Source organism: Elgaria multicarinata, chromosome 14 (genome assembly GCF_023053635.1).
Source record: "Elgaria multicarinata webbii isolate HBS135686 ecotype San Diego chromosome 14, rElgMul1.1.pri, whole genome shotgun sequence".
Lineage (NCBI taxonomy): Eukaryota > Metazoa > Chordata > Lepidosauria > Squamata > Anguidae > Elgaria > Elgaria multicarinata.
The window spans coordinates 23940-44538 of NC_086184.1; the positions used below are offsets into that span (position 1 = coordinate 23940).

The following is a 20599-nucleotide window of genomic DNA, read 5'->3' on the forward strand; positions in this document are numbered from 1 at the left end:
TGATGGTGCTATATAAATAAATAAATAATAATAATAATAACAACAACTCAGGTAGTCAACACTGCCTGGCATTGACACTGCTTGGCATCCACCAGCCCCCCTCCCTCCCAGCCCTTCCTGGAGATGCCTTGGTGGTGGGCTTCTGCAAGCAAAGCAGGGCTCTGCCACTGGGCTAAGACCCCCCTCCCCTTAGTGTTTGCAGCAGGAAGGAGCGACTGCGCAAGCGTGAAGCGGAGAGCAGCACATGCCAGGCAGGTCAGGCTAAGCAGCCTCAGTGAGCAGACTCTGCCGACGCCTGTTTTGCTTGCTCCTTTGTGGTGGGAGCAAAATCCAACTGAAGAGGAGGAAAGAACAAGGAAGAGATAAGGAGCAACTGGCCCAGGCCCCAGGTTGCTGCCTCTGCTTTCCCCACGGCTGCCAACTGCACCCTGTTTAAGTATGTTTTAAAAGATTCTCCTTTTCTTTAAGTTACTGGTATCATTTCACTCTCTTAAGACAGTCTGCTGACAATCTAGCCTTCCATTTATATTATTGCTCTCCCTTATCAAAACACTTCCTAATATAGTTTGTCAGGAAAATGCTGAATACACTATTCAAATCTTCTGCACTGAGGAACATTTTATTTACCCCACTTTTGCCTTTTTGTGAATTGAATCCGGTTCGTAGAATATTTCTGTGCTGGTTGCAAAAAGCTTTTGGGTTTTTTTAATATTCAGCACATTGTCGTTATGTATATTGGGTTTTGGTTTTGGTTTTTTGCATGTTGCTTTTTGCTAGCAGCCTGTTTTGCCCCGTGTATTATAGTTTTGCTAAAGTTTTACTGTTTGTGAAATTTCCTCTTCATCACAACAGTAAAAGCTGCAGGAGCTATACTATTACTGCAGCTATACTGTGACCAGATTTAAAAGAGGGCAGGGCACCTGCAGCTTTAACTGTTGTGATGAAGAGGACATTTCACCAGGTTCTCCATATATACAAACGACACCTACTGAAATTCCCTTTTCAATACAACTGTTAAAGATACAGGAGCCCTGTCCTCCTTTTCATAGGGTCACCCTAACAAACTAGCTAAAAGTGGCGTAGATGGTAGGTGGATTCACAGTTGGCTACAGAAACAGTCTCAAAGAGTACTTATCAACGGAACCTTCTCAAACTAACTGGGGGGAGTAACGAGTGGGGTACCGCAGGACTCAGTCCTGGGCCCAGTGCTCTTCAACATTTTTATTAATGATTTGGACGAGGTGGTACAGGGAATGCTTATCAATTTGCAGATGACACAAAATTGTTATTATTATTATTATTATTATTATTATTAATTTATATAGCACCATCAATGTACATGGTACTATACAGAGTAAAACAGTAAATAGCAAGACCCTGCCGCATAGGCTTACAATCTAATAAAATCATAGTAAAACAATAAGGAGGGGAAGAGAATGCAAACAGGTACAGGGTAGGGTAAGCAGGCACAGGGTAGGGAAAAACTAACAGTAGAAAGTAACAGTAGAAGTCTGCACAACATCAAGTTTTAAAAGCTTTAGGAAAAAGAAAAGTTTTTAGTTGAGCTTTAAAAGCTGTGGTTGAACTTGTAGTTCAAAATTGGGTGGGATAGCTAACACCCTGGTTATAGTGTAAGATATACCGTTATTTTTCTTTGGAGACCTTAATATGTGGGGCACAGCCTGCCCACCTAGAAATGTACTTTGCCCCTGCTGTGCCCCCCCCCTTGAATTTTTTTTCTAGTGGCGCCACTGCGGAGAAAGAAGTTCCCCTTCTCCACTGAATTCCTGAGGGAAGGCCCTTGGCGCTCCCGCCTGCCCGGCAGCCGCCCCTTCTCACCGAGAGCCCGGCTCGGAACGCCAAGCCAAGGCCTGCGTGTGCCGACCGGCGCGCGCTCGGCCGGCCCTCAGAGGCACGGCAGAGCTCCGACGACCCCGTCTCGCCCTCACCCGCCTTGCAGTCCCTTCCCGGCTCCGCGCGTGCGACTCTCCGGCCGTTCCACACAAACCTGCCCTGCGCAAGCGCAGCGCCTTTGGGCACAGGAGGGGGGCGTCTGCGCCGCCGCCGCCGCCGCCGCCCACTGGGCAGGGGGGCGCAGCACAGTTTGTGGGGGAACGGCAGAGTCCCCAGCGCGCCCGCCTCGACTGTGCGCGCAGAAAGGCGCCGCATCCCGCGCTCGCTGTCGGCGCACTTCTGCGCTGCGCTCCCCGCCGTCCAGGGCGGAATCCGCGATGGCCGCCCCGTCCCAGCCCCTCACCTCAGCCACGACTCGCCGGCGCTTCGCCCAGAGAGACGCAGTAACGGGGGAGGCAGCAAGGAGGGCGCGCTGGCCGGCCGCCGAGACGCTCCTGCCGCCGCTGGCTCGCTCCAGGTGCCGCCGCTGGCTCGCTCCAGGTGCCGCCGCTGGCTCGCTCCAGGTGCCGCCGCCGCCGCTGCAGCAGCTCCTCAGACAATGAGCCGCTTTCAGACGTGGCCTTCGCCGAAGCAGCCGAAGCCCGGAGCGGAGGCCGGGGGAGGCGCCAAGGAGGGGGCCGGACGGGACGGGCGTTTCGACGCCCAGGCGCGTCCAACCTCGCGGGGAGTTGCTGAGCCCGGCAAGGGCAGCGCGTCTTGTCTGCAGAGGAAAAGCGCGTGCTGCCAGGTCGCCGGGTCCGTCCCCACGCTCGTTCCTGGTTCGCCCTACTGGGCTGGGCTGGCTGACGCCCCCAGCCCCACGGGAGAGGCAGGTTGCTCTGGTGGCGGGCGGGCGGGCCGGCTCCTGGCGTTGGGTGTGCCAGGCCAGCAGTCGCCAGGGCCCCGTCGAAGGACTTCCCCAGATGCGGCATAGCGGGCGGCGGAGCGCGGCAGCTGCGCCGTCAGTTGACGGAGGTCCTCGGAGCTCCCAGGCCGGCGCAGAGCGGACCCCCCCCCCCCCGGGCGGCCTCGACCAATGCCGCTTGAGAGCACGCTGGGTCCTGCGGCCGCGGGGCTGCTCCTCGGGGATGGCGCGCGCTTGGCGTGGCCAGGGCGGGGAGCAGGCCTTCTTTCCGAGGCAGGGGAGTGGACCACGCCTCATATGCCTGGTCCTCTCTGTTGGAGTCCTGAATTAGGACTGGTTTTTGTGATTTCCATATTTTTGTACAAGCCTGCAAAACCTGGAAGAAACTGAAGACTCAGCATCAGTCAATCAGCTTAAAAGTCAAGTTTGCAGGTGGACTTTATTGAATTACTGGGATGATGCAAAAGTCTAATTGTCTTGCCATTGCCAATTAGTGGTTTCATCATTTGTTCAGGGAAGTGTATATAAAGAGAGTTTTGGAACTTTGTAACCAGATTAAAATATTCTCTCTCTGCTGCTGTGAGCCCTGCTGTAACGTGTATGACCAAGTGTGTGAGTATGTTGGTGTAAATTTGTATTGCCATAAACTGTGTTATTTTCTATCAGTAAAATACTTTATTTTTGTACCAAACAAAACAGACTCTGTCTTGAAGTTAATTTGGTCTTTGCTGACTTTCATAGTTAAGAACCGCTGCTACTCTGCTAATTCACTGGTATAGTGAACAAAAGGGTTTATAAATATAATACCCCTCAAGACTCTCTTCAGCACTGTGTGGCCTCCTGCTCGTCCCACCTCAACAGATACTGCAGCTCCGGGAAATACAGCGGAGCACTCCCTAGCCTCCAGCAACGCCCGCCTGCCAGCCTGCCTCTCCAAAAGGAAAATCCTGCCTAAAAATTCAGGTTATGCCAAACCGGGGGGGGGGGGGGGGCTCTGCTAGAAGAGCAGACTAAGTTGTAAAGTGGAAGGCTATCACCAACGCGGTGGCATTCCTTACGAGTGGGTTGCCGGTTCACAGCTGCTTCGCCACTGTGTGAACAACGTGCTGGCCTAGATTGACCCTTGGTCTTAACTGCTACCAGGGCTCTTCTCATGTGTGATGGTTAGTATAGAATCATAGAATAGCAGAGTTGGAAGGGGCCTACAAGGCCATTGAGTCCAACCCCCTCTCAATGCAGGAATCCACCCTAAAGCATCCCCGACAGATGCGTGTCCAGCTGCCTCTTGAAGGCCTCTAGTGCGGTAGAGCCCAGAACCTCCCTAGGTAACCGATTCCATTGTCGTACTGCTCTAACAGTCAGGAAGTTTTTCCTGATGTCCAGCCGCAATCTTTTCTCCAGGCTAAACATGCCCAGTTGTTTCAGTCTCTCTTCATAGGGCTTTGTTTCCAGACCCCTGATCATCCTGGTTGCCCTCCTCTGAACACACTCCAGCTTGTCTGCGTCCTTCTTGAATTGGGGAGCCCAGAACTGGACGCAATACTCTAGACAAGGCCTAACCAGGGCCGAATAGAGAGTAACCAGTACCTCACGTGATTTGAAAGCTATACTATTAATGCAGCCCAAAATAGCATTTGCCTTTCTTGCAGCCATATCGCACTGTTGGCTCATATTCAGCTTGTGATCTACAACAATTCCAAGATCCTTCTCGTTTGTAGTATTGCTGAGCCAAGTATCCCCCATCTTGTAACTGCATTTGGTTTCTATTTCCTAAATGTAGAACTTGGCATTTATCCCTACTAAATTTCATCCTATTTTCAGCCCAGCACTCCAGCCTATCAAGATCACTTTGAAGTTTGTTTCTGTCTTCCAGGGTATTAGCTAGCCCACCCAATTTTGTGTCATTTGCAAATTTGATAAGCATTCCCTGCACCTCCTCGTCCAAATCATTAATAAAAATGTTGAAGAGCACTGGGCCCAGGACTGAGCCCTGCGGTACCCCACTCGTTGCCTCTCCCCAGTTTGACAAAGTTCCATTGATAAGTGTAAAGGAAGTCCGAGTTAATCAGTCCTTCCCCAGGGTATTTTCCCCAATTGTTCCCGCCCAAAGAACCAGTACTTCCTTGGAATAAAACACACCAACGCCCGAAGTAACCAAGATAAAAAGTTTATTGTAAAAAGACAGCTACTAAATAGGCACTTGGTCGGTAGCAGCTATAGGCAGGTAAATAAAACAGAACATAAGAGGGAATAGGGGTAGGGAATGGATAATACAGATACAAGTCAGGCAGAACCACCCATAAATCCATTCATACAAGAACAGACCGTCTGTCCACTAAATTTCCCTTCCCTGGTCAAACCGACCAACTTGCCTTTAGAGAAACCAGCTCGCAGCCAAAGTACGGCTTCCTAACGCTCTCCCAGTTCCCTAACCGGGCAACCGCAGACATCCATAGCCTCGGGGCTAAAGACGAACCCCCAGCTTAATCCCATCAGCTTTTATCTGTTTGTCTCTTAATGAGGGAGTTGGTTCTTTCTTCTCACACAAAGCCCAATTAGCCCAGGCAGGAGATAGCCTCCAGGTGTGAAGCCTCAGCCTGACCTCGGTAAGTTTAACTCCCACTTTCCCACATACCAAAAGCTGGGTCCTGACGCCGGTTTGCACCATAAACAAGCTGGCCAGATTCCTCCCATAAACATATCAAGTTAATCTTTCCTCTATCTATCACCACTATGGTTTACTGCCTAACAGGAAGACAAGGTTTATTACCTGCAAGAAAACACAAATTACTTCGGAAACAACTATATTCTAGGACCTAATACATTTTATAACTTTCCCAGTCCTTCACAATAAGTACTCTTTGAGTCCGATTCTGTAGACAACTGTGAATCCACCTAATAGTTGTTCCATCTAGCCCACTTTTAGCTAGTTTGTTAATCAGAATGTCATGTGGTACTTTGTCAAAAACTTTGCTGAAGTCAAGATATATGACGTCCACAGCATTCCCACAGTCCACAAGAGAGGTTACCCGATCAAAAACTGAGATCAAATTAGTCTGACAGGATTTGTCCCTGACAAATCCATGTTGGCTTCTAGTAATCACTGCATTGATTTCAAGGTGTTTACAAATTGACTTCTTTATAATGTGCTCCAGAATTTTCCCAGGGATGGATGTCAGACTGACTGGTCTGTAGTTCTCAGGTTCCTGCTTTTTGCCCTTTTTGAAGATAGGGACAACGTTAGCCCTCCTCCAGTCGTCCGGCACCTCACCCGTCTTCCATGATTTTGCAAAGATAATAGACAAAGGTTATGAGAGTTCTTCCGCTAGCTCCTTCATTACTCTGGGATGCAGTTCATTGGGCCCTGGAGATTTGAACTCATTCAAGGAAATTAGGTGTTCTTTGACCGTTCGTTTATCAATATCAAACTGCAATCCTGCCCCAACTTCTGCTTCACTTTTTCCAGGGGGGTCATAGACCCATTTTTGGGAGAAGACTGAGGCAAAGTAGGAATTGAGCACTTCAGCCTTTTCTTTGTCATCTGTTGTCAATTTGCCATCCTCATTAAGCAGTTGAACCACCATTTCTTTCCTCTTTCTTTTACTACCAGGAGGAGGGCCTTCTCTGCTGTGGCACCCTGGCTGTGGAATGAGCTCCCTAAGGAGGTTCGCTTGGCACCTACATTATATGCTTTTAGACGCCAGGTGAAGACCTTTTTATTCTCCCAGCGTTTTAACAGTCTATAAATAAATTTTAACTTGGTGTTTTAAATTTGTAATTTTGCATTGCTGCTGTTTTTATCTGGTTGAGCTTTTATATTGTATTTTATATTATGGTTCTATACTGTTGTTTTATACTTTGAATGTTTTTAATTTTTGTGAACCGCCCAGAGAGTTCCAGCTATTGGGCGGTATAGAAATGTAATAAATAAATAAATAAATAAAAATACTACTCACATATCTGAAGAAAACCTTTTTATTGCTTTTAGCATCCCTCGCTAATCTCAGCTCATTCTCAGCTTTAGCCTTCCTGACGCCACGTCAGCACTTCTGTGCCACCTGTCTGTACTCTTCTTTTGTAGCCTGGCCTTCCTTCCACTTCCTATATGTATCCTTTTTTGTTTTCTGGTCGTCTCTAAGTTTTTTATGGAGCCACATTGGTTTCCTCTGTTGCCTTCTATCTTTTCTCCTTGTTGGAATTGGTTGTAACTGTGCCCTTAAAATTTCCTTTTTTAAATACTCCCACCCATCCTGCACTCCTTTTCTCATTAGGCTCCCTTGCCATGGGACCTTACTTATCATAGTTCTGAGTTTATTAAAATCAGCTTTCCTAAAATCCAGAGTACGTGTATGGCTACACTCAGCTTTTGTCTCCTTTATAATCAAGAATTCAAGTATGACATGGTCACTTTCCTCCAGAGTTCCCGTAACTGCCACTTTATCCACTAAGTCATCCCTATTGGTCAATATCAAGTCAAGGATTGCCAATCCTCTAGTTCCTTCCTCCATTTTCTGTAGGAGAAAATTATCACCCACACATGTCAGGAATTTCTTGGAAGGGCCGCTTTTGGCAGTATTTGTCTCCCAACAGATATCAGGGTAATTGAAGTCCCCCATCACTACTACATCACGCTTCCTGGAAACACTGGCAATTTGTTTCTCAAGTTTCATCCTCATCTTCTCCTTGATTGGGTGGTCGGTAGTAGACTCCGATTCTCATGTTCTTTTTATTCCTTGTCCCATTTATTTTAATCCAGATGCTCTCGATGGGGCTCCCAGTCTGATCCGCCTGTATTTCTGTGCAGGGATAGGTATTTTTAACATATACTGCAACTCCGCCTCCCTTTCTATTTCTTCTGTTCTTTTTGAACAAGTTATATCCTTCAATTGCTATATTCCAGTCATGGGAGTCATCCCACCAAGTTTCAGTTATACCTATCAAGTCGTATTTGCCTTCATGTAATAAAAGTTCAAGTTCGTTCTGTTTGTTTCCCATACTCTGGCCATTAGTATATAGACATCGAAGACCATGTGTTTTATAGTCTGGCTTTGTTCCTACATTGTCGCGGACACTATTTTGGGGCACTATTGGAGCTGTTCTCTGTACTGTGGTGCATGGGCCTTCATCCATTGTTGCCTCGAAGTTTACGTCTCCCGCCCCCGTAAGATTAAATTTAAAGCCCTCCTGATCAAGTTCTTCATGCTGTGGCCGAACACATTCTTTCCAGCCCTTGTGAGGTGCAACCCATCCCTTGCCACCAGTCCATCTTTCAAGTAGCGTAGCCCGTGGTCCCAGAATCCAAAACTCTCACGTCGGCATCACCTTCGTAGCCAGTCGTTCATCCGAAGTATTTTTCTTTCCCTTTCTAATCCTCTTCCAAGAACTAGGAAGATGGATGAGAAAACTACCTGGGCCCCAAAGTTCTTCAGTTTCCTTCCCAGAGCTTCAAAGTCTGAAATGATTTCTTCGCAGCTCTGCTTGGCAACATCATTTGTTCCCACATGGATGAGAAGAAAGGGGTATGTGTCCGTGGGCTTCATGAGCTTCAGTAATCCTTCAGTCACATCTCTAATCTGTGCTCCAGGAAGACAGCACACCTGGCGAGTCCATGGGTCTTCACGACATACTTGGGTTTCAATCCCATGCAGCAAAGAGTCTCCCACAACTACTCTTCTCTTCTTCTTGGTTGACCTACCTTCTGCCTCTTGGTCACTGTTGCACAGTGTCTCCTGTACTTCTTCCTCTGCAAACTGTCCTTCAGTCTCATTCTCCAGTAGCTGAAAGTGGTTGCTTAACTCTAATGGTTCCACCGGTGCAGAATGCCTTCTAGCTCTTCTGCTCCTGTCACTCTTTTCCAGGGAGTTTCCTCTTCATTGGCTTTCCTCCCCTCAGCATACTCCACTTCTGCTTCAGCTGACTGTTGCTCTGGGTCTATTGGACTGGGCCTTGGGAGATCCAGGTTCTAGTCCCCACTGGGCCATGAGACTGGGTGACTTTGGGCCTGTCACTGACTCTTGGCCACCTCTATCTCACAGCTTGTTTTGAAGATCAAATCAGCACGAGGAAGACTGTGAGCTTCTTTGGGTTCCTTGAAGGAGTGGGGAAAGGGGGATAGCAATGTATTAATGAATAAATAAAATAAAAAAGGACAATTGCACATCTCTGCTCTCTTTGGACCACTGCTCCAAACGCCGGGGTGCATGGCTTAGCCCAGTGGCAGAGCCCTGCTCTGCATGCAGAAGCCCGCCCACCCACATATCCAGGAAAGGGTGGGACACCACTGCACTTCAGGGCCTAACTTAAAGTGTTGGTCTGGCCCTTAAAGCTCTAAACCTCTCTCAGCCCAAGGGTCAAATTCCATTTTAAAAGTTTCAACTACTGAACGACTGGTGGTCAGGCTGGGGTAGTGATTTTGGGACACAACGGCTGGATTTGGCCCTGGGCCTGAGGTCCTGCACCCCTGCCCTAATAATTTGGGTCCTGGTTGTTCACCAAACTGCCCACCTGCTGCCTGAGATTGACATTGGCGGTCCCACTTATGTGCCCACGTGTCAAACAAGCACTTAGGCTGGGGGAGATGCGGAGTTCCAACTTAGTTGTGGACCTTTCTCTATCATTGAGTTCGGGCTTTATCGGTTTATATGGTGGTATTTGGTTTGTTAAATTAAAATATATTGTAAAGGTTGTTTCATTGACTCTCGCCTTTTACAATTTTGTTGTATGCCACCTTGGTAAGGTTTGCTCCAAAAGGCAGCTTACAAAATTTTAAAATAAATAAATGTTACTAATGAGTTTTGGGGCACTCGAGTGTTTGCTCACTATTATTTGGTTACACTTTAGTCCTGATAAAAGGTACGCTGCTACTGTTGCATTTGCAATTTTTCCTACTGGATGGCAGTTTGGGCTGCATTTCCTGTCTGTATCTTTGTATAACTGATGCCTGCAGATATTTTTGGTTGGCAAAAAAAATTCACTCTCTGGGCAAAATCTGCCTTGATGTTATTTTAGCACCTGGTAAAGACCTTTTGATTGGCCCTGGCTTTGAGAGCACTGCACACTGCTTTTCCATTATTCCTATTTGTTTTATTTCTGATGATTGCTTTTATATTGTAGTGTTTTAATGTTTCTGCTCTATGTTGATTTTACTTGATTCAAATTTAAAAAATCATCTTATCCATCCAAGTCCTACACAGAAATGCTTTCCTTCCAATTCTTAAATCTGGGTTTCCCCATATAGTCAATTTTGCATGAGAAACTGGATCAAATTATAATTGACATGGTATTATATGCCAAGTCTCTCTAGCAGCCAAAATTGTAAGGGTTTTTTTTAAATTTATTTATTCCAATATGAGAACTGAGTGCTATCCATTTGAGAAGAGGTTCTAACCATAAGGCTTTCAGAACTGACCATGGTGGCAGTTCTGAGGGAGCAGAGGAAGACCAAAACTTAGTACAAGCCAATAGGTGAGCCCGATGGTACAAAGCTAGGTCTGGAAAATCAAACCCAACTTCTTTAATTGGAAGCTGCAGCCGTTTCAAAAATATTCAAGGTGGGGAAGAACCCCAGAAGAATTTACAAAAAAAAGCATTAAGTTGTTGAAAATATTTGCCAGGTATAAGTAAATGAATCCCATACATGACATAAAGAATTTGAGCTATAAGGTTCATCTTAAGTGTGTTGACTTTACCCCACAGACTCAAACACAATCAGTAAAATTTATTTTAAAAACTTTATACATAAACCTTGTCTTTTACCAGCTGAAGCGGCTACAGCCACGAAGTGCGGATTGTGACTGAAACAGCAAAATACTCCCTGCCCCCAGGACCCTGCTGCTCAGACAGCACAGACTGAAACCCTTGACTGGAAATACAATTTGTTCAACTCTTGCAAGAAGCAATCATAGCACATGATCCGAAATGCACTGGTGCCACCCCCATCTTCCAGTTACAAGACAAGGTTGGGAGCGAGGGAAATGTCTTTATCCTGTGAGCAGTTTAAGTTTTTTTAGGAGAATGTTCAGGACTGATGCTCTTTATAGGACAACAGCAGTGATACTGGAACTGTCGTTATCAGTTGATTCCGGAAAAGGAAGTTTTTGATTCTTTCAAAAATCCAAAGGAAGATCAGGAGGATGCCAACATACTGAATCCAGGCAAACTTAATCATCTCCCAGAAGCCTGGTTGATATGTAGCAAGAGTCAAGGAATATTCGGAATTTAAAGTGTTTTCACACAAATTCAAGAATACTCACCTCAAAGATAAGTGGAGTGATAGTAAATTTCAACTTCTGGGTATTTTTGAGGTATTTGTATTACTGTATATATGTATGGATGCTTTCTTCTGATGTATTTGTCATGGACTTTGGCTAGTACAAGAAACTTTGGATGGATGGATTAATAGACTGGAAACATATCCAGAACAAAAGGTGGTTGAAGACATTCAAGAAACACAGGCAACCCAGGGGAAGCGCCCTTACCCAGACAGAAATGAACATGGACATGAAATGAGCTCTTTCACTGGTCTAGAGAAGGGTAGGCAGCCTGGTGCCCTACAGCTAGTTTGGACTACAATTCCCATAAAGCCCCAGTCAAGGATTATGGGAGCTGTAGCCCAAAACACCAGGCAGCCTACTCCTGGTCTAGCGTTTCATCCCCTTGAGTACACAGAATCTTTCATCAGTAAAGCTGGTATTTTGGTCCACCTCAGCCACCTCCACCTACTTGAGGTCACAGAACACTACCCACCAACTGCCATGTTTACCAAGCCCAATTCAAAATGGCTCCTGTGGCTGTCATGTCAGAGACAGACCAAATGGGACAGACGAGAGCCATCTAGAGGCCAAAGGATATACAATCAGTTCCACTGGGTAGCGGATGATGGCCTGGATCACAAACGGCTCACTGGGTACTCTCCCAACCACCCAGATGGGGCTGGGGCCAGACAAAATGGTTGTGACTGCAAAGAAAACAGCAGAGACCTTGAGGGCACTTGGCCATAGCTAACCCATCGTTAGCTGATCTACGTACAGCTACACTTACCGTTTCTCTCCTGATAGGCTGCAACAATGTGAATGAGATCATAGTCCTGGGCAAAAGGGCTTGTGCCATTGATCACAGACACCTGTCACAGCGAGATGATTTTGCATTAGGGAACAAGAACAGTTGACACATAGGCTCAGGAAGCAAAGACAGTGACACGGAGCAGAGGTTTCATACCCCGCTGGTGGCTCTGGGTTTCCAGGTGCTTCAAACTTGGAAGCACACGTTCCTCCCATACAAGGTGACAGCCAGTGTACAGCCAAGTAAAACTGTGTCGCATACACCCCAAACCACTTTGCAAGTGTTCTGAATCCGAAAAGTGTTGATTAACAAAATATAATATACTTCGGCAATGTTCATAAAAATCAGTAGCAGTTAAAATATGTAATATTGTGTTTTTCAACTGTTGGTTGTTTTATTATGGTTTTAATTTTTGTGAACCACCCAGGGAGCTTCGGCTATTGGGCGGTATAAAAATGTAATAAATACATAAATAAATAAATAAATAAATAAATAAAGTATTTCCCCTTCCTTCAGTATACACACACATACATTGTGAAATACCAACATAACTCTCTTTGAGAGACCTGCATAATGTTACTTAGAAACTATTTTCTATATAAGAGGGGAGCCCAATGGAACTGTTGCAGTGGTAACAAATATATCCCACTCACAGATTAGCTGGGAGACTGATATAGCTACAAGAGGGGGGGGAAAGGGAGATCTACATTTTAAAGAGTACCTCGAGACATTTAATGTCATGTTTCTAAAAGATACCTGTCTCATGGACAGAAACTACATAGCAAAATGTAAATATTCTAACACTGGGAGCAGCTAGCACAAAATGGTAGTGGGTTGGATTGATACAGGGATGGACTGGCAATTTTGCTTTAATCGATTTGCTGCCACCCAGCCTATTCCAGGTCTTGGCCACACAGTTTGTGTTAATACTTACTGCCTCCAAATGACAACCAATGATATAATTGCTGATATCTCCTTAACACTCTGTAAGATCATGATCATTATTATCCTTGTCTCACAGTATTTTGCAGGTGAATTGTGTGCTGTGTGAAATAGCGTTTCCTTTGTCTTATAACTTGTTGGATATTCATTTCACCAAGCACTTCCAAATTCATTTACCACATGTAATGGGAATAGCAACTTTAAACCCCAATGATCCCACAGACTCAAGGTCCATAGCAAGCACCACGACAACCCTTTTGCCATTTCTTAATCTTTAAAAAAGGAAAAGATTCCTAATAACTTAAGATTTCATTTTGAATGCAGTCTACCATTCCAGCCACATCAGCTGTAAAAGAAAGGACATTCCCGAGGGCAACGCAAATGACAACAGGGAGAGATGCCACTCACATTATATCTGCTGTCCAGCCCCGCGTGACTAAGCGGCTGCCTCTGATGAAGCTTCAGGTCTCCACTCACAAAGACCCGTGTCCCTGGCACCGGAGAAAAGGACTGCAGAAAGGCCATGCTCTGCATCACAAACGTAGACATTCTCTGAAATGGGAGGGGAGTGGATTAACCTTCAGCACCAGTTAGCAACGGACACAAAAATAATGGGAGAAATTGCCAAGACACCAACACCAGCATCCATAGCATAAGCTTAGCATTCACTGGCCTGGGCAGAGCAATGAGCTATATGAATGATCAAAACAGGGCTGTAGAAAAGAAGGAGCTACAATGGAGCAGGGTGTGTGGAATGCAACGCAACTGATATGAGCTTTGCAGGATTAGAGCAACAAGAGGCTACAGGTTCACACAGTGGGCACCCAGATGCCTCTGGGAAGCTCATAAGCAGGACATGGGCGCAACAGCACCCTGCTGCTCATATTCCCCAGCTGCAGCTGCTACTACTACTAATACCGTATTTATTTAATTCTTGCCCACCTCTCCCTCTGGATCGAGGCAGGGAACAACATCAAATTCAAAAATACTATAAAATACGTAAAACTAATTAAAACATATGCAACGGATACATTATTTAAAAAATAATAGCCTGACATCTTAAAATTCGACAGAGTTGGCCTGCTGGAAGAGATCAGTCTTTATAGCTTTTTTAAATTCAGAAAGACTGTTAAGTTGGCAAATCTCTTTCGGCAGGCCATTCCACAGTCTGGGAGCGGCAAAAGAGAAGGTCCTCTGGGTAATGGTTGTCAGCCTAGTTTTTGCTGACTGAATTAAATTCTTCCCAGAGGACCCGAGTGTGCGGGGAGCATTGTACAAGAGAAGGCGATCCCGCAGGTAACCTGAGCCCAAATCATGCATGGCTTTAAAGGTAATAACCAACACTTTATACTTCGCCTGGAAACTGATTGGCAGCCCATGAAGTGATTTTAAAATTGGTGTTAACATGGTCACCCCTAAGTGTACTGGTGACCAAGCTGGCTGCCATATTTTGAACTAGTTGAAGTTTCTGGACTAGGCACAAAGCTAGCCCCATGTAGAGTGCATTGCAGAAGTCGAGCCTTGAGGTTACCAGCACGTGTACTACTGTCTTTAGGTCTTCTAACTCTAGGAAGGGGTCCCAGAAATCAGGTCTGACAAGCCTGGCAGAAGGGTACATTTTGGCAACAGTACTGACCAGCCCGCATCTGTGCATGAGCCACTGTAGCTGAATGACCAATTCAGATCACTTGTCCGCCTATTTACTGGATTCTTCAGAATGGCATTTGTTTTATTTGCCAAAAGCTACACAAACAGGATAAGCTATGTAAATAGCTTGGGATACTCACATGCAACTGATAGCTAAAGGTCAGAATGAGCTGAATTCCCACTACTTGCTCTGTAGGCTGTAGCGGAACCTCTAGTTGAAAATCTAATCGGTCCATTATTCCATCTTGATTTGTGTCTTCCTCTCTAGCCTAACAGGCAGAACAGACACTTTTATTAAAGCAAATAGCTTAGTTACCCTAGAAAGCCAGAGCCAGAAAAGTAGTAAATACCCATCCCTACTACAGCGGCCAAATTCAGTGAGGGCCACAGGTGCCCACCCTCCCCATAGTGCCTTGCAGGAGCAGAATACAGCCACGTATTCGTCAGGTACAGGGATTCGGGGGCTTCCATGCCCCAACTGCACCAATGAAGAGCAGCAGGACTGGGAGCCTCATGGGCTTCACCCCCGCGTCCTGGTGGATGACGCCACTTTCGCCACGACAAGGCTCCTCTCCACGGCCTCAGGGGCTGCAGAACGGGAGCCCCGAGGAGCACGGAGGCTGACACCGCTGCATGGGGGGGGGGGGGGGAAGGAGGGCGACTCGGCGGAGGTCGGGCCGTCGGCGCGCAGCACAGGAGGGGGCCAAGCAGGGCCCAGGCGGGGGCCAAGCAGGGCCCAGGCAGCCACCGACGGCGGCACCGTCTCCTTCCGCGGTGGCTCCAGCAAGGGCCCTGCGAAAAGACTCGGGCACGGCGCCTGCGCGGCCTCGCTGGCCCTGCTGCCCTGGCCGCGGTGGTGGTGGTGGGCCGCCCTGGGAGTTCACGGGAGGGGCGTGGCGTGCACTCTGCACGCGCTCAGAGGCGCCTACCGAGACGAGCGGGATGCGTAGGCGGGCGCCTAGAAGGCGATTGCAGGCCGGGAAGGAGCTCCAACCCACGAAGCCTCCGCCGCCGCCCTCCGTCAGCCCCAGCAGCAGCAGCGCCTCGTGCCGGAAGCGGACGCTCGGCTGCTCCGCGTAGCTGCTCCGCTGCAGCCAGAAGCCTGGACCGGGAGGAGAGAGACAGAGAGGGAGACGGAGGGAGGGGCGGCGTTGGCGGTGCCGCGGGGGAGGCAGCGCCCCGGGGTCCCCTCTCCGCCCGCCCCCCGCCTTCCCACCCACCGTGGCTCCGGTAGGCCACCAGCAGCGGCGGCACATAGGTGAGCGCGCCCAGCAGCAGGAGGCCCAGCGCCGCCAGCGAGCACAGCGCGACCCGCCGCCTCCCGCCGCCCTCGGCCGCCAGTTCCAGCCAGGCCATGGCGCTTCCGTCACCAAGGCAACAGCCGCGGCTCGCGAGCGGGGCGGGCGCTGAGAACCAATCGGCGTGGGGAGGACGCGATGACGACAAGACCACGACCCAGCTTCCGGTAGTCCCGGGACTGCTGGGAAACCGTGCGCCGGAAGTACCGCCCCTCGTGCCGTAGTACCGCCGCCGCCGCTGTTGTTGTTGTTGTGACGGTGACGCGACAGGCCCGAGAGAACCTCCGCCCCCGGCCCGCCCCGACCCGCGCCATGAAGTGGATGTTCAAGGAGGACCACGCGCTGGGTGAGGAGGGGGCCTGGGGGGCGGGGCGGGGGTTGGGGTCCCCCTCCGCTCCGCTCGGCTCCGCGCCCACCCTGACCCTTCTCTCTCCCCCTCCCCCCACCCGCCCCGTGTCTCCGCAGAGCATCGCTGCGTGGAGTCCGCCAAGATCCGGGCCAAGTATCCTGACCGCGTCCCGGTGAGTCTCGCTCCGCCCGCGGGCAGGCGGGCCAAGGCGGCCACGCCGGCTCCGGGCAGCGCCTCCTCGCGAGCCACCTGAGCTGAACAGGGGGCCGGGCGGGAAAAGGCCGCCCTCTGCCGCCGCTTGCCGGGCTTCGTCCTCGCCGGAAGCGCCTGTCCGGCCAGGAGGGGAAGGGCGACGGGGCGGTCAACGCCCGCCCGCCCGCGGCTCGAGCCTCTCCCTCTTGGCCAGCAGAGCGAGAGTCGGGAGCTCGGTCCCGGCTGCCCTGCAGGAACCGGGCAGCCGCAGAAAGGCCGCTTGTGCTGGCCGCGGGCGGCTCCGAAGGCGATGCGCGTCGCCTACCGGCGCTTCTCTTGAATAGAAACGCGTTTGCCAGGAGAGGAAGGAGAGGGGGCTTTGCACCGCCTCGAGCCCACGCCAGATCATGAGCAGTGGAATAGTAAATATTATTAACACTTGAGTAATGTGCCAAGCATTCAAAGCATTCTGTCTGCACTGCCTAGCAGTGATCCGTACAATAGTCTGGTATGGCAAGTTAGGAGTCAAAGGTCAGCGCTAGCACTTGGTCCATACAATACAGAGGTACTGTTAGTGGGTGGTTCACCTGTCCAGCCAGGTGATGTTCACCCTGTTCTGGAGGGGGTTGCGCTCCCCCTAAAGGATCATGTCGGTAGTTTGGGGGTGCTCTTGGATCCAGAGCTGTCACTTGAGGCACAGGTGAACTCAGTGGCAAAGAGCACCTTTTATCAGCTTAGGCTGATATACCAACTGTGCCCTTATCTGGACGGAGATAGCCTAGCTACAGTTATCCATGCTCTGATAACCTCTCGTTTGGATTACTGCAATGCGCCTTTGAAAACAGTCCGGAAACTTCAACTGGTACAAAACAGGGCAGCACGGTTACTAACAGGGAATGGCCAACGAGACCACATCATGCCAGTTCTTTTCCAGCTTCATTGGCTGCCAGTCCAGGTCTGGACCCGATTCAAAGTGCTGGTATTAACATTTAAAGCCCTAAATGGCTTGGGGCCAGGCTATCTGAAGGAGCGCCTCCTCCCGTATGTACCTGCCCGGACCCTAAGGTCATCCTCGGGGGCCCTTCTCCACGAGCCCTGCCAAAGGAATTGAGGCAGGTGGCTACCAGGAGGAGGGCCTTCTCTGCTGTGGCACCCCGGCTGCGGAATGAGTTCCCTAATGAGGTTCGCTTGGCACCTACATTATATGCTTTTAGATGCCAGGTGAAGACCTTTTTATTCTCACAGTATTTTTAACAATCTTTAATAATTTTAACTCTGCTGCTTTAAATTTGTACTTTTGCTTTGCTGCTGTTTTTATATTGGCTTGTGCTTTTATATTGTATTTTATATTATGGTTTTGCACTGTTGTTTTATACTTGAATTTTGTAAACTGCCCAGAGAGCTTCAGCTATTGGGCGGTATGGAAATGCAATAAATAAACAAACACTAGGCTGCTTCCGGCGCCTCCTGAAAACATCTGTTTTGAGAAGCCTTCCCCTGACTAGCCCGTTTGTCTGGTTCCTGCCTATGTTCTCTTGGGCCTCATCAGCAATCACCAAATTGGTTGCCTTTGGCTGAACCATATTGCATTTCACCACTCCCTCCCTTGCTCTAGCATTTTAGTGCCACAACTGCTGAAATCACAACTGGGGGGGGGGGGTGCTCATACCATCATCCCCTTCTGTGGCTGGACTAAGTGGAGGCATGGACTTCTAGTTTTAGGATTGGTCCTGATGAGGCTCCTCTTTCTGTTCCCCTTGGAGTAGGTAATAGTTGAGAAGGTCTCTGGCTCTCAGATTGTGGATATTGACAAGAGAAAGTACCTGGTCCCATCAGACATCACTGTGGCTCAATTCATGTGGATCATCAGGAAGAGGATTCAGCTGCCATCAGAGAAGGCGATATTCCTCTTTGTAGATAAGACTGTCCCACAGTCCAGGTGAGAGTTGTTGTCCCGTCATTTATGCATGATCTTATGTGACAACAGTTGCCCCTTTCTTTTTGGAAAAAATGAGAGCCAGTTATTTCATAAAATCATAGAATAGCAGAGTTAGAAGGGGCCTACAAGGCTATCAAGTCCAACCCACTGCTCAATGCAGGAATCCACTCTAAAGCAACCCTGGCAGATGGTTGTCCAGCTGCCTCTTGAATGCCTCTCGTGTGGGAGCCCACAACCTCCCTAGGTAACTGATTCCATTGTTGTACTGCTCTAACAGTCAGGAAGTTTTTCCTGATGTCCAGCTGGAATCTAGCTTCCTTTAACCTGAGCTCGTAATTCCGTGTCCTGCACTCTGGGAGGATCGAGAAGAGATCCTGGCCCTCCTCTGTGTGGCAACCTTTTAAGTATTTGGAGAGTATTTAAAACAGCCTCTTCAGCAAGTGCCCAGCCCAATGTCTGCCTGTCTTGCCAGGAGCACTGAGTAGATTCATAGAATAGTAGAGTTGGAAGGGGCCTATAAGACCATCGAGTCCAACCCCCTGCTCAATGCAAGAATCCTGCGTAAAGCAGATGGGTGTCCAGCTGCATCTTGAAGGTCTCTAGTGTGGGAGAGCCCATGACCTTCCTAGGTCATTGGTTCCATTGTTATACTGCTCTGACTGTCAGGAAGTTGCAACCCCAAGGATAGACGGAAGGGGCTAAAATTATCTAAGGGTTTGGAAGCTATCTGGTTACTAGCACTCAGGTTTAATGTGCAAAGAAAATGTCCTCGCCTATTTTAAGTCTGTCAGTATTCATAAGTTGAGAGCTGAACAAATGGCAGATCTCTTCTAGTATACACAGAAGTATGCTGGAGTATGCCAGGTGAGCACAGTGGTTGAGCTTCCTTACTGACTGGCATCTCCCAGTCCCTAGCCCCCCACTCTCAAATGCACATATAACCCACCATGCTTTGAAAATGCTTTTTCGTGGTGGTTATTTACATACAAAAGCAATTTAGCAAATGTTTTTGATAGAGACATTTATTTCCTTTTAAGAGGTTAACAGTACAATCCTATATTGAGCTCAGTGGGAAAGAATCCCAGGTGAGTGACTATAGGATTGCAGGCCAAAGGGGCCTGCCACAAAAGGTTGCAGCCGGAGCCCTTGTGTGTTCTAGAGCGCCTAGCTGCTCTATTGTTCTGTTCCCTGCCCAGGTCCATTAACCCCCTGCTGCCAGTCAGCCTTCTGTGGCCTCCAGAGCATACTCAGCTCTTACTGGGCTGTTTGTCAGGGTCCCCTCCGAGGGATTTTCTATAAGATTTTTTGTACTTCTGCAAACCTTGGGGATCCCTTCAGTTTGCTTATACCACCATCTGTGTGTTGCGGTTTTGGCTATGTAACTAACATCCTGAACAAGGGAACTGAAGACCTGCAACAAACTGTTGCAGCATGGATACTCAAGGTGGAGGATTAGGCACTTATGTGCATCCTAGAACACATGTATAGTAATGTGGATACTCAAGTCCATTCTCCATCCCCCAATAATCAGCACTCTGTATCCACTAAGCACTCTCAGTCCTTCTTGGGCTATTTTGGGGTGTCTTCCCCCCTTCTAATTCAGCAAATGTTGGTGCCTTGGCTACCTAAGAACTGACACAATTACTGATATATGTGTTATATTGAGTCTTTATATTATCTCAGCTACTTAATAATAAATTTTGGAGATCTTAATTGGACTTCTGATTTGCATTTTTATCCACCCAACATATTTGGTGAAAGCTTTAGGTTTTGTAAATTGCACAGGTGTAGTGGGAAATCTGTCAGAGAGGATTTTGCTTTTCCTTCTGTTCAAGTTAAATTCTCTTTGTTGCTCTGTGAGCACCTAGATGCCTTCCTCATTGTTTTTCATCTTCCAGCTTGACTATGGGGCAGCTGTATGAGAAGGAGAAGGATGAAGATGGCTTCTTGTACGTGGCCTACAGTGGAGAAAATACCTTTGGCATCTGAGTGCATCACCTTCCCACAGTGTCTTGTAAATAGCCTCTTGTTTGCGATCATGACCCTGAGGCACATCCGGCATCTGTCACTGGGTTGATTTAATATATTGATAGACTTTTGTTCCTTAGCCTGGTAATTTATAAGAGTTTTATTTCCTCATTGCACATTGTACTCATAGCTGTAAATTCCATAGTCGCCTTCCTCTGGGAGACATTTAATGGCATTATTTAAATATTTGATGCAAGCTAGTTGAAGGATTACAAAAGAGGGGAATTTTGAAATGAATCTTTGACTAATAATTACAATTTTGTAGTAATGGAAGCTTCTAGGTTATTCTAACAGTCTAAAGATGCTGATGTATTGATTTTGGTTAGTGTGTTCCTCTTGATAAATTCTGCTTGAGGAAGCAACGATTAAAATTCCTCTCACCAATA

The 20599-nt window shown here is 48.1% G+C and overlaps 2 protein-coding genes across 2 annotated transcripts; one reads left to right on the forward strand and one right to left on the reverse strand.

The window, feature by feature from the left end:
* Nucleotides 1-10460: 10460 nt before the first annotated feature.
* TMEM231 (transmembrane protein 231) lies at nucleotides 10461-15883 on the reverse strand. The gene is made up of 7 exons (XM_063141217.1): nucleotides 15628-15883; nucleotides 15337-15509; nucleotides 14548-14676; nucleotides 13169-13312; nucleotides 11798-11879; nucleotides 11609-11714; nucleotides 10461-10947 (listed from the first exon to the last, which is right to left on the reverse strand). The coding sequence occupies exons 1-7, from the start codon at nucleotides 15761-15763 to the stop codon at nucleotides 10776-10778; spliced, it is 942 nt and encodes a 313-aa protein (XP_062997287.1). The 5' UTR covers nucleotides 15764-15883; the 3' UTR covers nucleotides 10461-10775.
* Nucleotides 15884-15929: 46 nt separating this feature from the next.
* Nucleotides 15930-20599, forward strand: GABARAPL2 (GABA type A receptor associated protein like 2). The gene is made up of 4 exons (XM_063141216.1): nucleotides 15930-16051; nucleotides 16171-16226; nucleotides 18013-18185; nucleotides 20084-20599. The coding sequence occupies exons 1-4, from the start codon at nucleotides 16018-16020 to the stop codon at nucleotides 20172-20174; spliced, it is 354 nt and encodes a 117-aa protein (XP_062997286.1). The 5' UTR covers nucleotides 15930-16017; the 3' UTR covers nucleotides 20175-20599.